Here is a 23,430-nt window from a genome sequence, read left to right on the forward strand (position 1 = left end):
ACATGCACAGAAGCTCCCACACACACAGACTCCAAAGCACTTGTGTGCATCTGCAGCCTGTGATTATCCTGCTCAGTCTTAATTAAGAGATTTCCCTACAGAGTGCCCAGCATCCCACACACAAGCAAAAATGTGTGCGTGTGTGTCTACGCAGGGGACAGATAACAGCTGTCCTCCAGTGAAATCTTTCCTCCACAGCCATGGAAGTGCATTCCCAATAAAGAGCAATTACACTTATGTTATTTTTATTTTTAAATCCAGTGCTGACAGAAATCCATTTTGCAATGACTTATTTTTAAACCTCAGCTTCTGAGGCTCCACCTACAAGTTACATAGCGTGATATATTTTTTTCGCGGTCCGGTTTCCATCAAATCCTGCGCTCTGATTGGCTGGCGAGCGGGTCCGTATCCTACAATACGGACCCCGGTTACGGACCCCGGTTACGGACCAATGGCTACTCGCTCGTTCACAACAACAACAAACATAGTAGCATTTTTTGTCAACATTTATCTTTTTTTAAATAAGATTTATTTATAAGATTATCAAAAATCTTATAAATTTTTGCCAGCATTTCTCAGGAGAATAGCATTAATTTTACAGCATGGATAGCGATAACGACAGTCTTCACAGCGAAAGCGAGTTTTACTACCCTGAGGAAGAAGAAATAAAAGAAAACATTTCAGGAGAAAGCTAAAAACCTGTAACTTGCTAACGCTGAGCTGTAACGCTGTAACTTGCTAATTCCTCATTCTCATCTCATTATCTCTAGCCGCTTTATCCTGTTCTACAGGGTCGCAGGCAAGCTGGAGCCTATCCCAGCTGACTACGGGCGAAAGGCGGGGTACACCCTGGACAAGTCGCCAGGTCATCACAGGGCTGACACATAGACACAGACAACCATTCACATTCACACCTACGCTCAATTTAGAGTCACCAGTTAACCTAACCTGCATGTCTTTGGACTGTGGGGGAAACCGGAGCACCCGGAGGAAACCCACGCGGACACGGGGAGAACATGCAAACTCCGCACAGAAAGGCCCTCGCCGGCCACGGGGCTCGAACCCGGACCTTCTTGCTGTGAGGCGACAGCGCTAACCACTACACCACCGTGCCGCCCTTTGGCTGAATCCTGAATCCTGAATGACTCAATTTTGTATAAATAGGGGACTACATAGGCGGCAAAATGTAGTTTTTTCCTGCCATGGAAGTGCACTTGTATACCGAGGAGGAAGCCATTTGCATTACAGCCGTGAATGAGGATTCAAAATGGCGGCTCGGCTCGGTTTTCCCTTTCGGGCGCTCTCGTTTTCTGTTAGAATTTGGTAAAGAAAAAAATAAATATATTATTTACCAGCTTAAGGTCGGTCCGTATGGTGAAATACCGTGACCTCGGCCTTGAATACTGACCTCGGCCCAGAGGGCCTCGCTCAGTACTTTCAAGACCTCAGTCATGGTATTTCACCATACGGACCTCCCATCTGGTAAATAACACACATATATATATATATATATATATATATATATATATATATATATATATATATATATATATTTTTTTTTTTTTTTTTTGGTACACTTTTCTGGCCATGAGCTTCAGAATCATGAAAGGTGCAATCTGATTGTCTGTGTTTACCTGTATACACACACTTCTCAGTGGGTAATGTAATGGTGTTCTGTGAGCCAGTGAGGTTTTCTGAGCATTTCTAACCAAAGCAAATGTGGAAAAAACAGTTCTGTTGAACTATAAAATTTGACGTTAGAAACACTACATGAAGTCTGCAGCCAACTTGGAAAAACATACACTTTTGATAGCAATCCCATCACACAGCAGGGAAAAAAAGTAATTTTTTTTTTACACTTAGGCAACCTTTATTGTCATTCAGTATGCAACAAGTGTACACAGAGCGAAATTTCATTGCAATTTGGCTCAGCACAGAATTAAATATGAAAGTGTATTAAATTATGCAGCAGCAAAAATATTATAAAGTGTAATAGTATAAATAGTTTGTTTTTGACATTTTTATTGATTGATTTATTTATTTAGTTAGTTTTTTTTTTACCATCAGGATGTAATGCTCTCTGTAAGTGCATTGTGGGAAATGATGGTGGGAAAGGGGGGGGGGGGGGGGGTGAAGTGCTTACCGTTCAGGCTGCTTCTGTCAATCAGGTTATTGTCTGAAGGCCAGTAGCCACTGTCTCCATGACGACCTGCCAACACAAGGACCAAATGTGAGTGAAGGCTTGCATTTATGTACACTTAACACCCAGTTTTAAAAGAAGAAGAAAGCACAACTTTATTCATCACACACTTGTGAAATTTCCTCTCTGCATTTAACCCATCTGAAGCAGTGAACACACACATGCACACACACACGTGAGCAATTAGCGCACACACACATACGCAGAGCGGTGGGCAGCCATGCTAACAGCGCCCGGGGAGCAGTTGGGAGTTCGGTGCCTCGCTCAAGGGCACCTCAGCCCAAGGTCGTCCCATATTAACCTAACCTGCATGTCTTTGGACTGTGGGGGAAACCGGAGCACCCGGAGGAAACCCACGCGGACACGGGGAGAACATGCAAACTCTGCACAGAAAGGCCCTCGCCAGCAGCTGGGCTTGAACCTGGAACCTTCTTGCTGTGAGGCGACTGTGCTAACCACTACACCACCGTGCCACGTGATGGAATCTTTTATACCGTGTTCATGTACTCGCATCTGCGCATGTCTGCATTTTATGGCGTATTCACACTTACGTTGTTTGGTCCGGACCAAACGACCAAATTTCCCTTGGTCTGGACCTTTTGGGTTGGTCTGAATACAAACCACCGAACTCTGGTCCGGACCAAACAAGCGGACCGAGACCGAGCTGCAAGGTCGGACTCAGTCCGGACCAAAGGAACCCTGGTGCGGATCTTTTGGAGGTGTGAAAGCAGACCGGACCTAATCCGACAGTTTTGCTTTTTTGTACCTCGGGAGCTTCCGTCGTTTGTCGAGCATTATGGGAAACAGAGTCTTGACACTCCACCGCAAAGTGCAAACACTGTTTCGGTTGTCAAGGGAACCTTACAACAGTCGTTCAGTCATTCAGACCAGTGGTAGGCTAGACTACAGAGTACAAAAAATGAGTAGGGGGCAAACGTGGGCCGAGGAAGAAACACGTACCCTTGTGGATACATGGGCAGATGTCCACATATCTGAGCTTTTGGAGAGAACACACAAAAATGCCGACGTGTTTGCTGTATTCAGTGAGAAAATGAAGGCGAAGGGGTTCACGCGCTCCCCAGAACAATGTCGGCTAAAAGTGAAGAAACTCCGTCAGACCTACATTAAAATCAGGGACATTCTTTCAAAAAGTGGCGGTACTAGCGACGCAAAAAAGAAATTCATCTATTGCGTGAAGAGCCAGAACTGTCACAACATGATGTACGCTCATCAGCACTATCCTCCGTAGCCGCCTTGCCCTTTGTCGTCGTCTTTGATAAATTACTTGTACAACAGCATAGTAATCGCACAATTGTGAAAACAGTAAAAACTGGAAAAAACATATAGCTTTGATGACATTAAAAAGAATAACAGCACGGAAAGCCTCCATGACTACTTTTGAACTTAACGCTTTGTGCGCGTGTCGTCTCTGACCAATAGCTGAACGACCTCAGGGCGCGTGGCTTTGTTGACAGATTTTGGTCCGCTTACTAAAATGTACAGTGTGAAAGCGAACCGCACCAAAATGAAAAAATAAAAAAAACATTTGGTTCGGACCAAAGCAAGTGAACTATCGAACTATCCTGGTCTGAATACACCCTTAATGTGTTAGACCTGCAGAAAAACACTTTACACGAGACACACTTCTACCAGAATGTATAGCCGAAGATGTTATAAGGAAGCAGACAAACCACTTAAAGAATCCTGAACAGAAATCTGTAGAGAAAAGTCCGTAACACTTTGGGTGTTCGGTGGGTGTGGGCTCATATCCCACCCCTCTCCTCAAAAAGCCAATTGTCTGCCAAACCGGGAAATGTCTTAAGCCAGTTGTGTTTTTAAGCCACAGATGCACATCTGTAGTACAAGTATCATGACCTCACAGGAATTTTGCACATGTGTAGAAGTATAACCTGTGTATAAGCTTTTGAAATTTTGCTTTAGGGCAAAGTCATCAAACCTCTCAAGCGATTTTTTTTTTTTTAATTTATCAGATTTGACCTGTGATTTTATGCATGTAGTTTTTATATCCCAGTATTTTTTTTTATACGTCTTATACATGAAAGAAAATAAAAACAGCCCATGAGTTGGCCTAGTGGTTAGCGTGTCCGCCTCTTGACTGGGAGATAGCGAGTTCTACTCGCAGTCGGGTCATACCAAAGACCATTATAAAAGTGGTACCGACTGCCGTCTGGCGAGGCACGCTGCAATACAGATGCGAGTGGGGAAGTCAAACTCTCGTGGTTACCAGAGGACCCGCCCCCCACTGTAACCCTAGCTGTATAGAGGATTTCGACGTGACGTCACAGGTCACGTGATGCCCTGGTGTCCGCCATTTTGAAGGTCAAGCTAGCTAATGTCAACAAGATAGTAGCTGGTATGTTACTGTAGCAATGTTTACGTTCAGTCATTTGGATGACTGTTAAAACCTTTCAGCCTCAAGTTTTTTCTTTACTGTATTTACTAGTTTACTGAGCCTGCCCGAACTAGCGCGCTCGCTCCCAGCCTCCCCGAGCACGCTAGCTCCCAGCCTGCCCGAGCGAGCGCGTTAGCTCAGTAAACTAGTAAATACAGTAAAGGAAAAACTTGAGGCTGAAAGGTTTTAACAGTCATCCAAATGACTGAACGTAAACATTGCTACAGTAACATACTAGCTACTATGTTGTTGACATTAGCTAGTGCTAACAGCTAGCTGCTAGTGCACTGCTACAACTACACCGACCCTAATAATACAGTTCTTGGTCATTGCCTGGTAACAGCAAATTTATAACGGGCCATGTCTCAACAGACTAAGAAGTTATTTCAATGACATTTAATAACATTTTGTTTATCCTGAGGACCGAAAGTAAATGAAAATGTGAACAAACCTTAGCTGTAATAAGATGGCGACCACCGGCTCCAGGGACGACCCGCTGATGTAGGCATGTTACCCAGCCTGGTTTTTAACGACATAGGTATACAGATCATGTGGGCCGAAGTCAGGTAAAGACGAGGGCTTCGTGTACTTCCGTACGTCAGTGAACAATCCTGGTGGAAGCAGGTAAACGTCGTTCTCTAAGCCTGCTAACCTCAATTTTTGCAAATACCTCTCCCTCTGCTCGCCCTGTAAATGCCCTACGTCGCTGGATAGTGAAGGTGTTTTCTGCATCTCGCTCCTTTTTCTTTGATGTTTTTTCCCTGGTATTTCCCACACGCCTGACTGCAGGTCAGGAAGATCACCAGCGCTGCAAAGCCAGAAAAAGATAGCCTGGTAACGTGTACGGATCACGTACACCAGCATCATTGATTTTCTGGTGATATCGCTTCTTACTCACGTCATCTAGGCCGGATAAAATACTCGACAATGAGACTTCGTCATGATCAACAGTGTATCGCTACCGGTAGTCGCCATATTTGTGACCGTCAAAATGGCGGCATAAATATTGTCGCTATGGAAACAATGACGTAGGCCGAAATCTTCTATATAGAGCTGCTTAGTACTGGGAAAGGAGACCGCCTGGGAAGATCAGATTCTGGCGTGAGAGGGACTTTGATACATGAAAATTGCAGCAATTTCTGAAATAGTCAAACCACCAATGACTATCTGGCTTTTTTTTCTTTCTTCTGCACCCAACAAGCAGTCTGAGGAAATCAGTGCACCCACTTCACCGCTGCTTCATAAGTATTTGTTTGTATCCGTCGCCAGAATAGCAGCCCTGAGAGCACATCCAGAGAACCTCCTTGTGTCCGAAATCGCTCACTACTCACTATATAGCGAGGACGCCATTTTGCAGTGCTGTCCGAAACCTTAATGAGGATTATTTACACCCTATATAGTGCACTCAAAGTATCCCACAATGCATCACGAAAAGTAGTGTACAACGATGGTCACTAACCAAGGCAATATGGTTGCAGTTGGGCTGAAAGAAATCAAATTAAAAGTCTCAAATTTGATTTAATAAAAGGCAGCGGCAAAGAAGAAAGTATTCAGTCTTGATTTAACCTCCTAGGGCTTAGCGGTCACATGCGTGGACAGCACTTTATGGAAATTCGGAACAAGAATCCACATATGTGGACATACTTTTTCTCTAAAAGTACATCTTATCAAAAGATGATGCTTAGTTTTTATTCTAATCAGGTTCTAATAAGCCCAAATAGCAAAGAGAAATAAAAAATGCATGCAAAAAAAAACAGCTTGGGCCTTAGGAGGTTAAAAGAACTGAAAGATGCAGGGACTTTGTATTGATTAATGTGGGAAATGCGCTCAGTATGATATGGATTTATCACAAAAACACATGCATGTATTTATTATTTTGAAAACCCGCCAGCCGACTGATCTGGCACGTTTTAACTGTGCGACAGTAATGACGTAAATACCAGCACGACGGACTAGTGTCCGAAAATGTTTTTTTCATTTTACCAATGAGCTCACTGTATAGTCCTCTATACAGTAATTCCCTACATACGGAGTAGTGAATGAGTGAGCGATTTCGGACACAGGGCCTGTCTTCTCCTGACGCTTCCTGCAATCCCTCTGCACTGTGTTAAAGTGTAAGAAAAAAAATATGTATTAAGCACCGAGTTCAGGGCTATTAGAGACATGGCACACTGGGGGCACATTCAAGCGTCTCCTCTTCCTCACTCCTCTAATAAGTCAGGACAAAGAGGCGACAGAGCATCACGGCAGGACCAGGAGCTCGAACGCCTCTCAGCATAGCTTCGCCGCTCGCGTACGCACGATTTTATTGCTTCTGCTATGAGACGGCTCCCTTGTAACTCATTTTCATTGTCAGGCTCGTGTGTGTGCGTGAGAGCTGGAGTAAGTGGATGAGGAAGAATTTGCTGAGAGAGAGCGAGAGAGAGAGAAAAGAATGAGTCACATTAGTCGGAGCACAAACCACAACAAGACGTTTTTGTTGCTGGTGCGACTCATCAGTCAAACGCACTTCAGTCTCGACTGTCACTCGGTGGCTGTGACAAGTTCTAGTTTGCATATTCTAGTCGTCTTATTTACAGAAACCTGTTTAAAATATCAGCTTATGAGCATGCACGGTCGTCTCAATGTTACCATGACAACAACCAGGGGCGCCGCCAGAAATTTTGGGCCCCCCAACTTTGCCCACCCTCGTCACAATTGCACTATTGTCATTATTTGACTTTTGATAGCCCATGGACCTTGAGTTTGTGACTTTGTTATTACATTTTATGTATTAACCTACCAGGGACTAGATGAAAACTGGCCAGTGACTAATTCTGGTGCATTTACAATCACAAATGAAAAAATGGAAAAAATGTCACTGTACAAACTGTAAAAGTGTTCTCTTGATAGGCTAATCCAACCACGTTCATACTTAGTTTTTTTTTTTCCTTTTTTATCAGACATCTAATTTTTGGGTTTGTTTACCTGACATGTTTCGACGTACAACTTCCGTCTTCCTCAGAGTGTCACCGGATGTTAATTGGTGACGCATCTTTTATCAGCTGCTGTTTCTGAAGGCGTGGCCTTCCTGTCTGGTTTGACAGGTCGGTCACACCTTATACTGTCTGTTCATCCCCTGCAAGATGGCACTCCAGGTATGGGAGAGCATGTATGCTCCCTCATCCCGGTTGATGGTCCTCGGGCTTTACGTTCATACTGTTCATTCGCTAATATTTTGAACACACATGTGAGCGATAGCTACCTTTCTTTGGGAAAAACAGAGTGACCAGTTGCCTGCCTCTCCGGTCCCTCTCAGCTTTCAGCTGCCTTTCTTTACGTTTTTGACAGCCACTCTTCATATTTAGCGATCATAGACTGTACGCACTCCACTGCTGGCTGGCTGGCTGCTGCACCGCAACACAGCAGCAAGTAGCGTTGCACTGATCAGCACACAGATTTAACGCATCGCGCTTCTACCAGAACTGGACCGTACCATTTCGCAAAAGGGGGAGGGTTAAATGACAACATGTTGAAGAACTCAAGAAATAGACAACCTTGTTCAATTAGCTCATTTTACCAGATGGAATATTGCATTGTTGTTATTTCAAAAGTCTTATTAAAAGCATATTATCAGCCCCATGGCAGTGCTGGGCCCCTAGAATTGTTCTAACCTTTCCTCCCCTGGCGGCGCCCATGACAACAACAAACAAACACTTGAGTCCTGTCACCTGAGTATAACCTTGCGTTTACACCAGCAGCCATTTTACTCCAACATTAATCACTGGTAAGGTTTCCTATCTTAAACTAGCACTGGTTGCCGTGGTGACTGTTAAGCTACAACATAGCTAGCTATGTCTTCCTGCGAGTTAGCCAGTGAGCTTGAAATTCTGGAGAAAAAACAAACAAACAACAAAACAGGCCACACATCCATCCGAGGTTCGAGTTCGTTTTTTTTTTCCCCCTGACGCAACACAGTACAATGTTATCTTATTATTATTATTTTTTCGTAGCAACGAAGTACAACGAAAACCAGTCTACTAGTAATCTATCTCATGCCTTTCGCTTGTATCCGTTTTTTCTGGACATAGTTTTACAATGTTACCGTTACCACTCCAATGCTAATTATTTTCCTTTAACAGCATGTTTGAAAGTATTTTAATAATCGCACTTATGTTGTCCACTTATATTATAGCTACGCTAATGAAGCTCAAAGATCGCAACAAAGGCTCCTTCCATAAACAAACAGAAAACTTTTAGCACATCAATGACAAATACATTATTCTTTGTTGAATGTTTTTAATACATTTATTATTAGTCGTAGATTAAGTTGCAGTGAATTCGCAGTTGCTATAGAAACGATAGCGTATTAGAATTATTCGTCTGATGGTAAACGTAACCAACGCTTAACTGCCTGTGGCACGTTCACATGTGAGGTGTGGTACGCCAAATTAATTTATATGTAGCTCCAAGTCTCAGTGAGGCTTTTTCACTGCAGCCCAGAGAGTCATTTAGCCTTTCGTCTCTCTCTCTCTCTCTCTCTCTCTCTCACGTAGCGGGTTGCATCTACAAAGGATGTTACTGTATGAACAATTCATGCGAGAGTGTACTTGTGGTTGAATGTTGGGCCTCGAGTGCGTTCACCACACTGGGGTGTGTACACTGACCTCAAGGACACGAGACCGTCTGACATTCAGCAGTCCATGAAGATGAGCGTCTGCTATGTTGTTCAAGAAAAATGGCCCCATTTCAAAGCGGGAAAAGAAAGAAGACAGATGTACAGGCAGACACCGTATTGCTCAATGGCTCGTTTGTCCTTCTGTGCTTTAAACGAGAAACTTTCAGAGCACTTCAGCACCATGTCCATTAGGGTGGTCCCGAAATGTCTCATTCTCATCTCATTATCTCTAGCCGCTTTATCCTTCTACAGGGTCGCAGGCAAGTTGGAGCCTATCCCAGCTGACTATGGGCGAAAGGCGGGGTACACCCTGGACAAGTCGCCAGGTCATCACAGGGCTGACACATAGACACAGACAACCATTCACACTCACATTCACACCTACGGTCAATTTAGAGTCACCAGTTAACCTAACCTGCATGTCTTTGGACTGTGGGGGAAACCGGAGCACCCGGAGGAAACCCACGCGGACACGGGGAGAACATGCAAACTCCACACAGAAAGGCCCTCGCCGGCCCCGGGGCTCGAACCCAGGACCTTCTTGCTGTGAGGCGACAGCGCTAACCACTACACCACCGTGCCGCCCGTCCCGAAATGTATGGGGAAAATTTTTTTTTACCAAAACATTCCGACTACCCTACCATTTTTTTTTTACATAGGCTAAAAGAAGGCGACAAGCAAAATTTCAGAAAAATTGGTTAATATTTAGAGGTGCCACACGAGGTTGCAAATCGGGTTAAGCCATTAACATTAGTTGCAGGGCTTAATTTGAGCCGGAACATGATGGAACAAGATCCGGAACCTCCGTCGTCGGATCCGGCAGCTATTTTCATTTCATTCGGTGTTCCGGCAGCTATTTAAATGGATCAGATCACCTCCGTGACCATCACAAAGGGAAAAAAAAATCAAACAATAAATTAAATAAATAAGTAAATAAAATTTTGTTTAGTGTTCGGTTTTGATTTTGGTATCTGTTGTTGATTTCTCTCCTATGACATCCACAAAATCTATGCGAAAGGGGAAGAGGGAGGGGGGGGGACACGGGGTGTATACTTCCGCTCAATAGAACACCGGGTTTTTTGTAGCTGTTAGCTTGCACTGTGGAAAAAATGGCAAAAAAACAAGAAAGCTTACTAAAATTTTTCAAAGTCCCAGGACAGCCGGATCCTAAACGACCTAAAATGGACGACGTTGGACACAGTGACACTGCACCAGCACCTACTGCAAGTGTACCAGTCCGCGGGAAAAAGTCAAAAGTTTTGACAAAGAACATGGCGAAAAGGGAAAAAAGGTGACTGGTAGGCTACCGTACATTTCAACAGGAATGGACAGAAGAATTCGCCTTTGTGGGGTGACAGGGTTCTGCTTTGTGTCCAATAGGCCTATACAATGACAAGATTGCATCGATGAAACAATGAAATAAAGCGCCACTTCGAAACACGCCAAGCTACGTTTGCGTCAAAATATTCAGCGGGGGACAGGAGGAAGACGGCATGTCAAGAGCCTCTTCATTATGAAAAAGAATATCTCTCTCATTATCTGTAGCCGCTTTATCCTTCTACAGGGTCGCAGGCAAGCTGGAGCCTATCCCAGCTGACTACGGGCGAAAGGCGGGGTACACCCTGGACAAGTCTGAAAAAGAATATATTACACTCAAATTGTTGGTCATACGTAAAAATGCATTTTAGTTGTATTCAGCGTCACTTTTTATATATGGCTCTCATGAAAATGCATTTGAAAATATGTGGCTTTCATGGCTCTCTCAGCCAAAAAGGTTCCCGACCCCTGCCTTAATGTATGTGTGGAGAGCGAGAGTGAACTTGAGTGCCTGTTTGGAGAACATTCTGAGCGTTGTCCATTGTTGTCCAGGATTTGATAACTGGTGCTGTTGCAATCAGTGGCCAGGGGTGCAGATACGTTTTTTGAACTGGGGGGGACAAAGCTGCCAGCAAACCAACCCCAACCCCACCCCCACGACATTACTCACTACGACATTACTTTGAACAGATATCAAAAAATTGCAAGGTGATATGATAAAGTAAGGCACAGTTTACTTACAGTCGTTGTTTTTTGAAAAAACGATGCAATCGTTTTCTACCTTTTCGGTTTGGCACCCTTCATCATGCCGTGTTGGGGTCCTGAACTAGGAGCTGTCCCCGATATGCCTGTCAAACTTGTTGTGGGTAACCATAGCAACCAAGCTCGAGCTCGCAACCTGTGCAGTCTGCGCAGCTCAACCAACCGAATGTCAGTCTTTGTTTTGTTTTATGTGAGTTGTTGCAACTATGTCTGTACTGCTGTGCACCTCAATAAACCGAATGGTAATTAGTCTTTTGATTTTTCCGTGAGGTTTGCCTTATGCAAAGAAAGACAGCATAGACGTTTTTTCCTCCCTATAAGTGGGGGGGGACCGAACGAGGTGAATTTAAATCTGGGTGGGACGAATCCCACCCGTCCCACCCTCTATCTGTCAGTGTCGGCTCCTGAATTTTTTTCGGGGGGGCAATTTTCCCCCGTTATGTCTACACGGACCATAAATGTCCACAGGACTGAAGTAAATTGACCTAGGTAGCAAGTCAACTGTTCTACAGAATGTTCTGTAAATAGATTTTGTACTTCAAACTCTATGACCAGCAAGAATTTTACAGACTGTGCAACTTAAGGACAAACAGGAAAGTGCACTTACTGTAACAAAACATTGTAAATAGTTGGCTAACATAACAATAGCAGTTGAATAAATAGATGAGTGGATCTTTAGATCTTGCAATTACTGGTATTTACCAAGGATATTACCAAAGTGCTAACTCTCAGAGCAAAGTGTGGCAAATATAAAAATGCACCTTGAAAACATCAAAAGTGAACGGATTCTGTGACTGTGTGTGTGTGTGTGTGTGTGTGAGTCACGAAGTCAACCAAACCCAGAAAAACACCACGGTGACTGAAGCCCTCAGTTTCGTCTTTGCCTCGTAGAGCTAACTCGAACACTCCACAAAATTTCACGCATTGGGTGAGCCGGTTTAATATGTGCCTGTTCTTGCTCACCTCATCGTTGTGGCGGCGAGCTGCTAGCCTGTAGCCCTCATCCGGCTGTGTAGCGATGTTCACTCTCCCAAAAGCCGAAAATTTCATGCAGCTGCCCATGTGAATCTTTGATGACTCATGTTTTTTTATTTTCTCCGACAAATGATGCATGTCCGAAACTCCAGTGACCGTCCAAGCAGTGTTGTCCGTGGAGCCACCTCCAGGGTGGGAAAGTAAGCAGGGGGAGCAGAAAACCGCTGAGGCGTCCTCGCAGCTGCTCGCCAGGATTTGCGCTGGGACCATGTTGAAATAAAACCTCGAGTATATGATTTCCCCCCCTTTGTCGAAATTTGTTTTATGTTTAGATTTGGTCGAGGGGGGTCCAGCTTGTTTTGTTACCAATTTAGCTCGATTTGCTCGCTGACTAAATGGAACTTCTTTTAAGGACCGCACTGAATTGCTTTCCGCATCCATCTCACCTCAGAAACTGAGGCCAAGTTTACATTAGACCGTATCTGTCTCGTTTTCTTCACGGATGCACTGTCTGTTCACATTAAAATGCCGGGAAACGGGAATCTGCCAGGGCCGACGTATTCAACCCAGTTCGTGTCTGGTCCGGTGCTGTGTAAACATTGAGGATACGCGGATACGCTGTGCTGAGCTCTAGCTGGCGTCGTCATTGGACAACGTCACTGTGACATCCACCTTCCTGATTCGCTGGCGTTGGGATCACACACACAGCGGCTCAGTCCCGAATCACTGCTCGTGTGCTTCACTCGCGCGCTCTGTGAGCTGCGCTTGGCCGGAGTGCGCACCCTCCAGAGGGCACTCGCTGTTCAGGGCGGAGTGATTTGGAGCGCAGGAGGAAGCGCTGAGCCGCACTGAGGTTTATTTACACATTTCAACCTCCTTCATGCGCTTAAACTCAGTGAGAACATGAACATCACAGCCAGGTGTGTTTATCTGCTGGAGAAGGTGTTCGCTTGCCATCCTTCCACTTGCAAGTGGTGAGTGACTTGCGCATGCCCGATATGCACTGGGATCATGTGACGTGCCGTCTAATTAGTCATGTGATTAGCGTATCCGTGTATTGGCGTTGCTGTGTGCACGCGAATCGTGTATTGGCGTTGCTGTGTGCACGCGAATCGTTTTAAAAACGTTAATCTGATGATCCGCTGATTCGAAATAATGTAAACAGGGCCTGAGAGGATCGAACGCAACTTTGCCGCGCTTCGCAGTGACGTAAGCACGTTAGGGCAAGCCCCCCCGGAACCCATAGAGATTGCATTGAAGTGTCAGTCAGGAGAAAAAATATATATTAACATGGGACTCTATCAGTGAACTCTTGGGCGATTTTCAGCGTGACTGAAATTGCCCCAAAAGGGGCGGTACTCTAGAAGCAAGACCACCCTGATTGGACAATGATACCCAGAGACAGATTAAAATGGCCTCGAGCAGCGCTGGTGAAAGTTTGTTTTAAAAAAAGAAAAAAAACTTTTTTTTTTTTCGTTTTGGCAGTGCGTCGCCCAATCGCCCTTATGCACCAGCCGCCCTTGGTTGCAATACATGTCATGCAATAGGCGTGTGCGTAAAGTTATAGTAAACCGCCCCCCGCCTTTTTTTTTTTTGAGCCGCCGGACCCACCCACCTCCTGCGTTCCGGCCCGGGACCTCCCACTTCACAAATTAAGCACTGATTAGTTGGTGCGTAGACTGTTGCAGAGAAGATCTCAAACCCCCAAAAAGTCACAGTTCTAGAGGGAATATTCCACTTCTATGAAAAAGAAGAGGCAGGAAGAGTTTATAGACTGATAGAAGGTTAACTTTCATGCACTAAGGGGTTCTTAAACAATGAGCATTGATCATAATATGCTGATAAAGTTGTGAATGTTTTTCTTTCTATGTTTTTCAGATGGCTAGCAACAGTAATACAAGTAGTACCGGTGGTGCAAAGCACAAAACCAGAAAGGACAATTCTGTTTGGTTAATTGGTCCCACTTCCAAGGAACTGTCTGGGAGAAAACTTCCTTCTGCTAGGGAAGTCCTTATGGCCCTTTTCCACTACCCTTTTTCAGCTCGCTTCAGCTCACTTCAGCCCGACACGGCTCGCGTTTCGACTATCTAAGAACAGCACGACTCAGCTCGCTTCAGCCCTGCTCAGCACCCAAAACTCGCACGGTTTTGGAGTGGGGCTGAAGCGAGCCAAACCGAGCCAAGTGGGGCTAGGGGCATGAGGAGACACTCCCCTGTGCACTGACTGGTGAGGGGGAGTGTCCTCACACGCCCCCCGAGCACGCTGGGATCTGTAAACACCGTAAACCCGGAAGAAGAAGAATTACGAATTACGAGAATTTCTGAAGCCTTATGCGCCTCGCCTCATCTATACGCTCTTGCCAGTATCTGTTGGCGTTGTCGGTGACAACAAGCCACAACACCAAGACCAGCAACACTAACGACTCCATGTCCTCCATGTTTATTGTTTACTCTCCGGGTCGTGAGACTACCGCTTAAAAGTCACTGATGTCACTGTTTGCGTCGCCTAACGACATCACCTGACGTCCACCCACTTTCACTAACTCCACCCAATGTGTCCACCCACTTCCAGCCAGCACGGTTCAGCGCGGTTGTAGTCGAAATGCAACTCCAACAGCCCCGCTCAGCTCGACTCAGCACGGCACGGCTCAGCCCGACTCAGCCGCGTTGGTAGTGGAAAAGCGGCATTAGTGTGTTCTTTTATCTCCACAAGATACCAGAATACTGAAGGGTTTAGAAAATCACAGACAAGTAATCGCTATTGTTACTTTGAACACAGGAAGTTATATTACTGTATTGTTTGTATTAATATGAAACAGTTAATAAGCCACATTATTTTATATTGTGTCTTGAGTGTATTTTATATTGTGTCTTGAGTGAAAACTTTAATGGCTTTGTGGCTCCTCTAAACATTGTTCAATCTTAACCAAATTTCACACAATAACTTCTTTTAGGCAATGTAAAAAAAAAAAGGTAAGGTGGTCGTAACAAAATACTCATCTCATCTCATTATCTCTAGCTGCTTTATCCTGTTCTACAGGGTCGCAGGCGAGCTGGAGCCTATCCCAGCTGACTACGGGCGAAAGGCGGGGTACACCCTGGACAAGTCGCCAGGTCATCACAGGGCTGACACATAGACACAGACAACCATTCACACTCACATTCACACCTACGCTCAATTTAGAGTCACCAGTTAACCTAACCTGCATGTCTTTGGACTGTGGGGGAAACCGGAGCACCCGGAGGAAACCCACGCGGACACGGGGAGAACATGCAAACTCCGCACAGAAAGGCCCTCGCCGGCCACGGGGCTCGAACCCGGACCTTCTTGCTGTGAGGCGACAGCACTAACCACTACACCACCGTGCCGCCCCGTAACAAAATACTAAAAAAAAAAAATTTGGGACCACCCTAATGTCCATGTTAAACAGAGCAGAGCTCAGAGTTCCGTCGTCACACACCTGGTTAATTAATCACAGTGTTACTGTTCATTATTATTAAAAACGCATTAGGGACTGAGGAGAAACAGCTGAAGATCTTTGGATGCATTAATTTTATTTCTCTCTCTCTCTCTCTCTCTGCTACTGTCAGTCTTTCTGCCCGTCTCCCTCTTTGTACCTGTCTGTCTCCATTTCTGTTTCTCTTTGTCTCTGTCTCCTCTTTTTCATCTGTCTGTCTCTCTCTTTTTTGTTTTTCTTCTTTTTCTTTCTTGGTCCCTCTCTCTCTCTCTCTCTCTCTCTCTCTCTGTCACTCCTTGTGTTGATCTGACTCTCCCTCTGTCTGTCTCTCCATCACTCTCCGTTACTTTGTCACCCTGTCTATCTCTGTTTACACATTTCATTCTCTTTCTCTCATTCTCTCTTGCTGTCTGGCTTGGTCTCTCTCTCTCTCTCTCTCTCTCTCTCTGCTACTGTCAGTCTTTCTGCCCATCTCCCTCTTTGTACCCGTCTCAGTCTCCATTTCTGTTTCTCTTTGTCTCTGTCTCTTCCTTTCCATCTGTCTTTCTCTCTCTGCTACCTTTCTCTTTCTGCCTGTCTCTGTCTCTTCTTTTCTGTCTGTCTCTCTTGCTTTTTCTCCTTCTTTTTCTTTCTTGGTCTCTCTCTCTCTCTCTCTCACTCCTTCTGTTGATCGCTGACTCTCCCTCACTCTCTGTTACTCTGTCACCCTGTCTATCTCTTTCTATCTCTGTTTATACACTTCTCTCTCTTTCTCTCAGTCTCTTTTACTGTCTGGCTTGGTGTCTCGCTCTCTCTTTCTCTCTCTCTCTCTGCTACTGTCAGTTTTTCTGCCCGTCTCCCTCTTTGTACCTGTCTGTCTCCATTTCTGTTTCTCTTCGTCTCTGTCTCCTCTTTTCCATCTGTCTGTCTCTTTCTTTTTTCTCCTTTTTCTTTCTTGGTCTCTCTCTCGCGCGCCTTGTGTTGATCTGACTCTCCCTCGGTCTGTCTGTCTTTCCATCTCTACATGTTTCATTCCGTTTCTCTCAGTCTCTCTTACTGTCTGGCTTGGTCTCTCTCTCTCTCTCTCTCTCTGCTACTGTCAATCTTTCTGCCCGTCTCCCTCTTTGTACCTGTCTTGGTCTCCATTTCTGTTTCTCTTTGTCCCGGTCTTCCATTTGTCTGTCTCTCTCACTGACTCTCTCTCTCTGTTACTGTCAGTCTTTCTGCCTGTCTCCCTCTCCATTTCTGTTTCTCTTTGTCTCTGTCTCTTCCTTTCCATCTGTCTGTCTGTCTCTCTCTGCTACTGTCAGTCTTTCTGCCTGTCTCTCTCTTTGTACCTGTCTCTCTTTGTCTCTGTCTCCTCCTTTCCATCTGTCTCTCTCTGTTTTTCTCCTTCTTGGTCTCTCTCTCACTCCTGTTGATCTCTGACTCTCTCTCACTCTCTGTTACTCTGTCACCCTGTCTAGCTCTCTTTCTCTTACTGTCTAGCTTGGACTCTCTCTCTCTCTACTACTGTCAGTCTTTCTGCCCGTCTCCCTCTTTGTACCTGTCTCAGTCTCCATTTCTGTTTCTCTCTGCTTCTGTCTCGTCCTATCCATCTCTCTCTCTCTATCTCTCTCTGCAAGGTATAAATTAATAGCAACAGCAGATTCTTCTGTAATGGGCTCCGGTCTTAATTAAAACAAAACCCTAAATGAACTCTCATTAGTCTGCCTATGACAAGCTGAGATATAGAAACAGTCACTAACCCCCCCGTGACCCCCGCCCACCCCCTTCATCACTCATTGTCCTCTTAAGACAATGTTACTCTTAAATAACCTCATTTCAGATTTGGCGAAATGGTAACGACCTGCAGTAAGAGACTGATTAAGGGAAGGTGTGATAAATACCTGCACAGATAAAGGGACGTTAACTGAATGGCAGTGGCGTGCACAGATAGACACAAGGTGGTGCTCAAGCACCTGCCCCTCTGCCCTCTGTCCAAAAAAGTGCCCTTTTGAATTTTTTTTTTTTTACAGTTTACTGAAACCAATGTCGACATGATCTTTTAGAAAAGCCGCGGCGTTAAAAGCGTGTGTGAAAATAATGTCCCGATGTGTGCCCCCTCCGCACACACACCGGACCTCTGTCTCTCTTGCTCTGTCACGTGAACAAGCGTGCAGTGCATTCAATGTGAGGTTGCAACAGCATAGCGTCCTGGAAGCCACGGCCTTGTCGTAGCGCAGACAACACATCGGGCAGTCAGTCAGCTCTTCCCCTGCCCCACCAGCCAGGTAACACATGAATCGAGTGAAAATGTATTGTTTGCCCTCTAAGCCCAAGCTGTAATTATTTTGTCGTGAAGTAGCCCGTTGCATACAGAAACAACTGCACATAAGTATTATATTTTTTGCTAGACCGTTTTCAGATTTAGGAAAACAAAAATTTCTTTTTCTATTTTGTTCAACTAGAGATTCCTGGCAAAGTCAAAAAACCTTGATGTAATAAATTAACATTAAGTGGTTGTTTTACGCCTTTAAAAACTAAAACGGGTCAGTGGCGACCCGAACACAAGAGGAGGGTTAAATCTCAGACTTTTATAATAAGGTGTTCCACATGCGCAAAAAAGTGCCCTTTTTTCCCCCCAGAGCACTTACCCCCCAAAATGTCTGTGCACGCCACTGCTGAATGGCGACAGAGGAGAGACACTTATGGCCCTTTTCCACTACCCTTTTTCAGCTCACTTCAGCCCGACACGGCTCGTGTTTCGACTACCTCAGAGCGGCGCGACTCAGCTCGCTTCAGCCCTACTCAGCACCCAAAACTCGCACGGTTTTGGAGTAGGGCTGAAGCGAGCCAAACCGAGCCGAGTGGGGCTAGGGGCGTGAGGAGACACTCCCCTGTGCACTGATTGGTGAGGAGGAGTGTCCTCACACGCCCACACATGCCCCACGAGCACGCTGGGATCTGTAAACACCGTAAACCCGGAAGAAGAAGAATTACGAAAATTTCTGAAGCCTTATGCACCTCGCCTCATCTATACGCTCTTGCCAGTATCTGTTCGCGTTGTCGGTGACAACAAGCCACAGCACCAAGACCAGCAACCCTAACGACTCCATGTCCTCCATGTTTATTGTTTACTATTCGGGTCGTGAGACTACCGCTTAAAAGGTCACTGATGTCACTGTTTGCGCCGCCTAACAACATCACGTGACGTCCACCCACTTTCGCTAACTCCACCCAATGTGTCCACCCACTTCCAGCCAGCACGGTTCAGCGCGGTTGTAGTCGAAATGCAACTCCAACAGCCCCACTCAGCTCGACTCAGCCCAACTCAGCACGGCACGGCTCAGCCCGACTCAGCCGCGTTGGTAGTGGAAAAGCGGCATTAGTGTCAATATCTCTGTCCATTCTGTATCGAAATCGATAGATATAGATTGTAATTTATTTAATATTGAATAAAAATGTCCAGGGTTTCAAAAATGGTGGATGCACATTTTGCAGATTTCTCCGAGCTCCTTATCTGAAAACAAACTAGCAAAGAAATGTGGAAAGAGCATGAGTCTGGACAACGTACAACTAAAGAAATACTAAAAATCACACTCGGGTGAGATTACTGAAACCTGAAACCAGTCAGATGAGACGTCTGTGTTTTTAGGAAGGCACATGTTTTCACCACAAGCTCGCTGAAGAGTGATGCCTGGATATTAAGTGTAACCTCCAGTCAATTAGTGTGTCTGATCATTTTTAGCCACCATAAACCCATCTACACATACGGTCTGAAAAGCGTCTAACGTCCGCTCTGTTCGTGATCTTTTAAAAAGTTTTACACTGTCCACAGTGTTGTAAAGTATAACTCCGTATAAATTTGCTCACCTTGGTCGTTGGCCATCTTGTCTGGATGTTCGACTGCAGTAAAACAAAACCAAAAGACAAAATCAGTGAAGCAAAAACAGCCTTTAATTTAACTGTAAAGTGAGTTATCATCATCACCTGAACCCAAGATTAACTGTGACGCTGTGACTGTGAGGCGAAGAAAACTAAAAAACACCCCAGAATGAGTTTCTGTCATCTGTCAGTTTGAAGAGCTTCACTGTCATGACCACTTAAATCATATTAATCATGCTGATCGGGATTTAACAAGAATACACACACACTAGGGCACAGAACTGACAGAAATACACACACACACACACACGCAGATTTAACACCAATTTTTTAAAAAACATTTTCCCAATTAAAATGTATGCTTCAGTTATCACCAGCTCTCAGTATAAATGAAATAACGTGTGTCTTGATCACCAAAATAGGGCCCGAAGATTTTAACATCCAGTCAGATCTACGTGTTACTGTGGGTCAGGTTTAACTGTTGTTAACAAAATATAAAACCAAAACTGAAAATATGTTTTTGAAAGATATAAGAAAATAATATCCAACAAAATTTTCAATTTTTAAATTATTAGCTGAATTTTTAGAGAATATACACTACCGTTCAAAAGTTTGGGGTCACTTTGAAATGTCCTTATTTTTGAAAGAAAAGCACTGTTCTTTTCAATGAAGATCACTTTAAACTAATCAGAAATCCACTCTATACATTGCTAATGTGGTAAATGACTATTCTAGCTGCAAATGTCTGGTTTTTGGTGCAATATCTCCATAGGTGTATAGAGGCCCATTTCCAGCAACTCTCACTCCAGTGTTCTAATGTTTGCTCATTGCCTCAGAAGGCTAATGGATGATTAGAAAACCCTTGTACAATCATGTTAGCACAGCTGAAAACAGTTGAGCTCTTTAGAGAAGCTATAAAACTGACCTTCCTTTGAGCAGATTGAGGCCAAGTTTACATTAGACCGTATCTGTCTCGTTTTCTTCGCGGATGCACTGTCCGTTTACATTAAAACGCCTGGAAATGCCGGGAAACGGGAATCCACCAGGGTCCACGTATTCAATCCAGATCGTGTCTGGTCCGGTGCTGTGTAAACATTGAGAATACGCGGATACGCTGTGCTGAGCTCTAGCTGGCGTCATCATTGGACAACATCACTGTGACATCCACCTTCCTGATTCGCTGGCGTTGGTCATGTGACGCGACTGCTGAAAAATGGCGCGGACTTCCGCCTTGTATCACCTTTCATTAAAGAGTATAAAAGTATGAAAATACTGCAAATACTAATGCAAATACTGCCCATTGTGTAGTTATGATTGTCTTTAGGCTTGCCATCCTTCCACTTGCAAGTGGTAAGTGATATGCGCTGGGATCACACACACAGCGGCTCAGTCCCGAATCACTGCTCGTGCGCTTCACTCGCGCGCTCTGTGAGCTGCGCAGGGCCGGAGTGCGCACCCTCCAGAGGGCAATCACTGTTCAGGGCGGAGTGATTTGGAGCGCAGGATGCCTGCGGAGCCGAGCGTATCCGTGTATTGGTGTTGCCGTGTGCACGCGAATCGTGTATTGGTGTTGCTGTGTGCACGATAATCGTTTTAAAAACGTTAATCTGATGATCCGCTGATACGGTCTAATGTAAACCCCACCTGAGTTTCTGGAGCATCACATTTGTGGGGTCGATTAAATGCTCAAAATGGCCAGAAAAATGTCTTGACTATATTTTCTATTCATTTTACAACTTATGGTGGTAAATAAAAGTGTGACTTTTCATGGAAAACACAAAATTGTCTGGGTGACCCCAAACTTTTGAACGGTAGTGTATTGTATATTATTATACTACATACTATAATAATAATAATAATAATAATAATAATAACAACAACAATAACAACTAGCAGTACTGTGCTAAGAACACAGCGGTATCCCATTTCCACACCTGAGGCCTTGAGACAAAGCTCAAGGTCACAGAACTGAGAGAAATGAGGCCACTTGTCTGGAATCTGAGGACACAGGGAAAAGGATATAATCCTTCCAATGCTAATAATATTAACCAAGTTCCTATGTTGCACCAATTTACTGGTACAGGCCATTGTACAAATTTGCAGGTCATTGATTTGACTTTTCAGTATCACTCCAGGGCAAAACCAATGGTGCCAAATGAAAGTCCATATATGACTTCCTATTCATGGTTAATAGTAACTATGGCCTTATCTTGCTCCATTTTTGAAATATAGGGCCCGTTTACATGAGGACGCTGTCGGGTAAAAACGACTAAATATTTTATCGGAAGTGCCTTTCGTCTACACGGGGACGGCGTTTCCGAGGCTGAAAAATGGAAAAAATTAAAAACGCCTTCCAGAGTGGATAAGTTAAAAACAGCCCCCGTTGCATATCCGTCTAAACTACGCAATACGCGAAACTCTGCTCGGATCTGCTCACGTCGGGTACGCGTTTATGTCATACATATGTCATATACTGTACATGCCAGCCCGGGAAGTAAGAAAGTAAGTAAAAAAGTAAGAGCATGTCTGATTACATCGATCCAACGGACCTTCAAGCTGCTCTGGCAGCTTTAATAAACGTCCAGGAGTCCTTCGAACATCTATACCGAATCCGCACATATACCGTTAATGAACAGAGGCGGGTATAGTACGCTCTTACTTTTTTACTTACTTTCTTACTTACCATAGCCAGAGTAGTCAAAGTTTTCACGGTGCAGATCAGACAAGACGGAAGACGTTGCGCATGTGTGCAGACATAGCGGAGGTCTTTCACAGCACCACCTAGCCGCCTGGCATGCACATCCAATTGAATTCCACATATTTATGCGTCACCGTATAGACGCAGATTTCCTCCTTGAAAACGGTCGTGTAGACGCGGAAAAAAGTGAGAACGAAAACGGACTTTTGCGTTTTTGTTTCAGACCGTCCCCGTGTAAAGTGGGCCATAGACCACTGAAAATATGTGACCTAATACTGACCTAGGTCAAAGGTCGGTAGGTCAAAACTATAAATATTAATTAAAACATGTTTTTCTATGGCAAAGGATCAAAGCTAGCTCAAAGACCATGAAAAATAGACAAAACTCTGACTTTTTGCTATAGAGTCGCCTAATTGACAAATTCAAGGTCACGTAACTCAGTGAAAACGGGTCAAGTTGCTTAAAGTGCCATTCCACCATTGGATGTATTTTTTTGGCATAAAATACAATATATTTTATGACAACATGACTAGACAGAGAAATCTTTTAGCTTCAAAATGATATATCAAACAATTTTTTGACAACGACAAGTATATTAATTTTGCGACCAAAGTCACCTACCCTTTTAATTTCCGCGCGGTAGTGAAACGTGATGTCATCGGCAGGTTCCCCTTCTTGTGTACCACGTCACGTGTGACGTGGCACAGATTATCAGCAATGGCGGATAGAACGCGATTGTCAGCTTCGGAAAAGAAGCGAAGGAAAATAGCAAGTGATGCCCAAAGGAGACGGTCGATGGTGAATATCGGCACAGCAATCGACAAGTGGAAATCGCGTTCTATCCGCCATTGCTGATAATCTGTGCCACGTCACACGTGACGTGGTACACAAGAAGGGGAACCTGCCGATGACATCACGTTTCACTACCGCGCGGAAATTAAAAGGGTAGGTGACTTTGGTCGCAAAATTAATATACTTGTCGTTGTCAAAAAATTATGTTTGATATATCATTTTGAAGCTAAAAGATTTCTCTGTCTAGTCATGTTGTCATAAAATATATTGTATTTTATGCCAAAGAATACATCCAATGGTGGAATGGCACTTT

The 23,430-nt window shown here is 44.5% G+C and overlaps 1 protein-coding gene across 1 annotated transcript in view; it reads right to left on the reverse strand.

Annotated features, from left to right (window-relative positions):
• Positions 1-23,430, reverse strand: part of dcc (DCC netrin 1 receptor) — a 638,603-nt gene that overhangs the window by 80,106 nt on the left and 535,067 nt on the right. The window contains exons 21-22 of the mRNA XM_060912655.1: positions 19,616-19,648; positions 2,144-2,209 (exon numbers count right to left, since the gene is read on the reverse strand). Coding sequence (XP_060768638.1) covers positions 2,144-2,209; positions 19,616-19,648 — 99 coding nt within the window. The remainder of the gene's footprint in view (positions 1-2,143; positions 2,210-19,615; positions 19,649-23,430) is intronic.

The sequence above is a fragment of the Neoarius graeffei genome, chromosome 28 (genome assembly GCF_027579695.1).
Source record: "Neoarius graeffei isolate fNeoGra1 chromosome 28, fNeoGra1.pri, whole genome shotgun sequence".
NCBI lineage: Eukaryota > Metazoa > Chordata > Actinopteri > Siluriformes > Ariidae > Neoarius > Neoarius graeffei.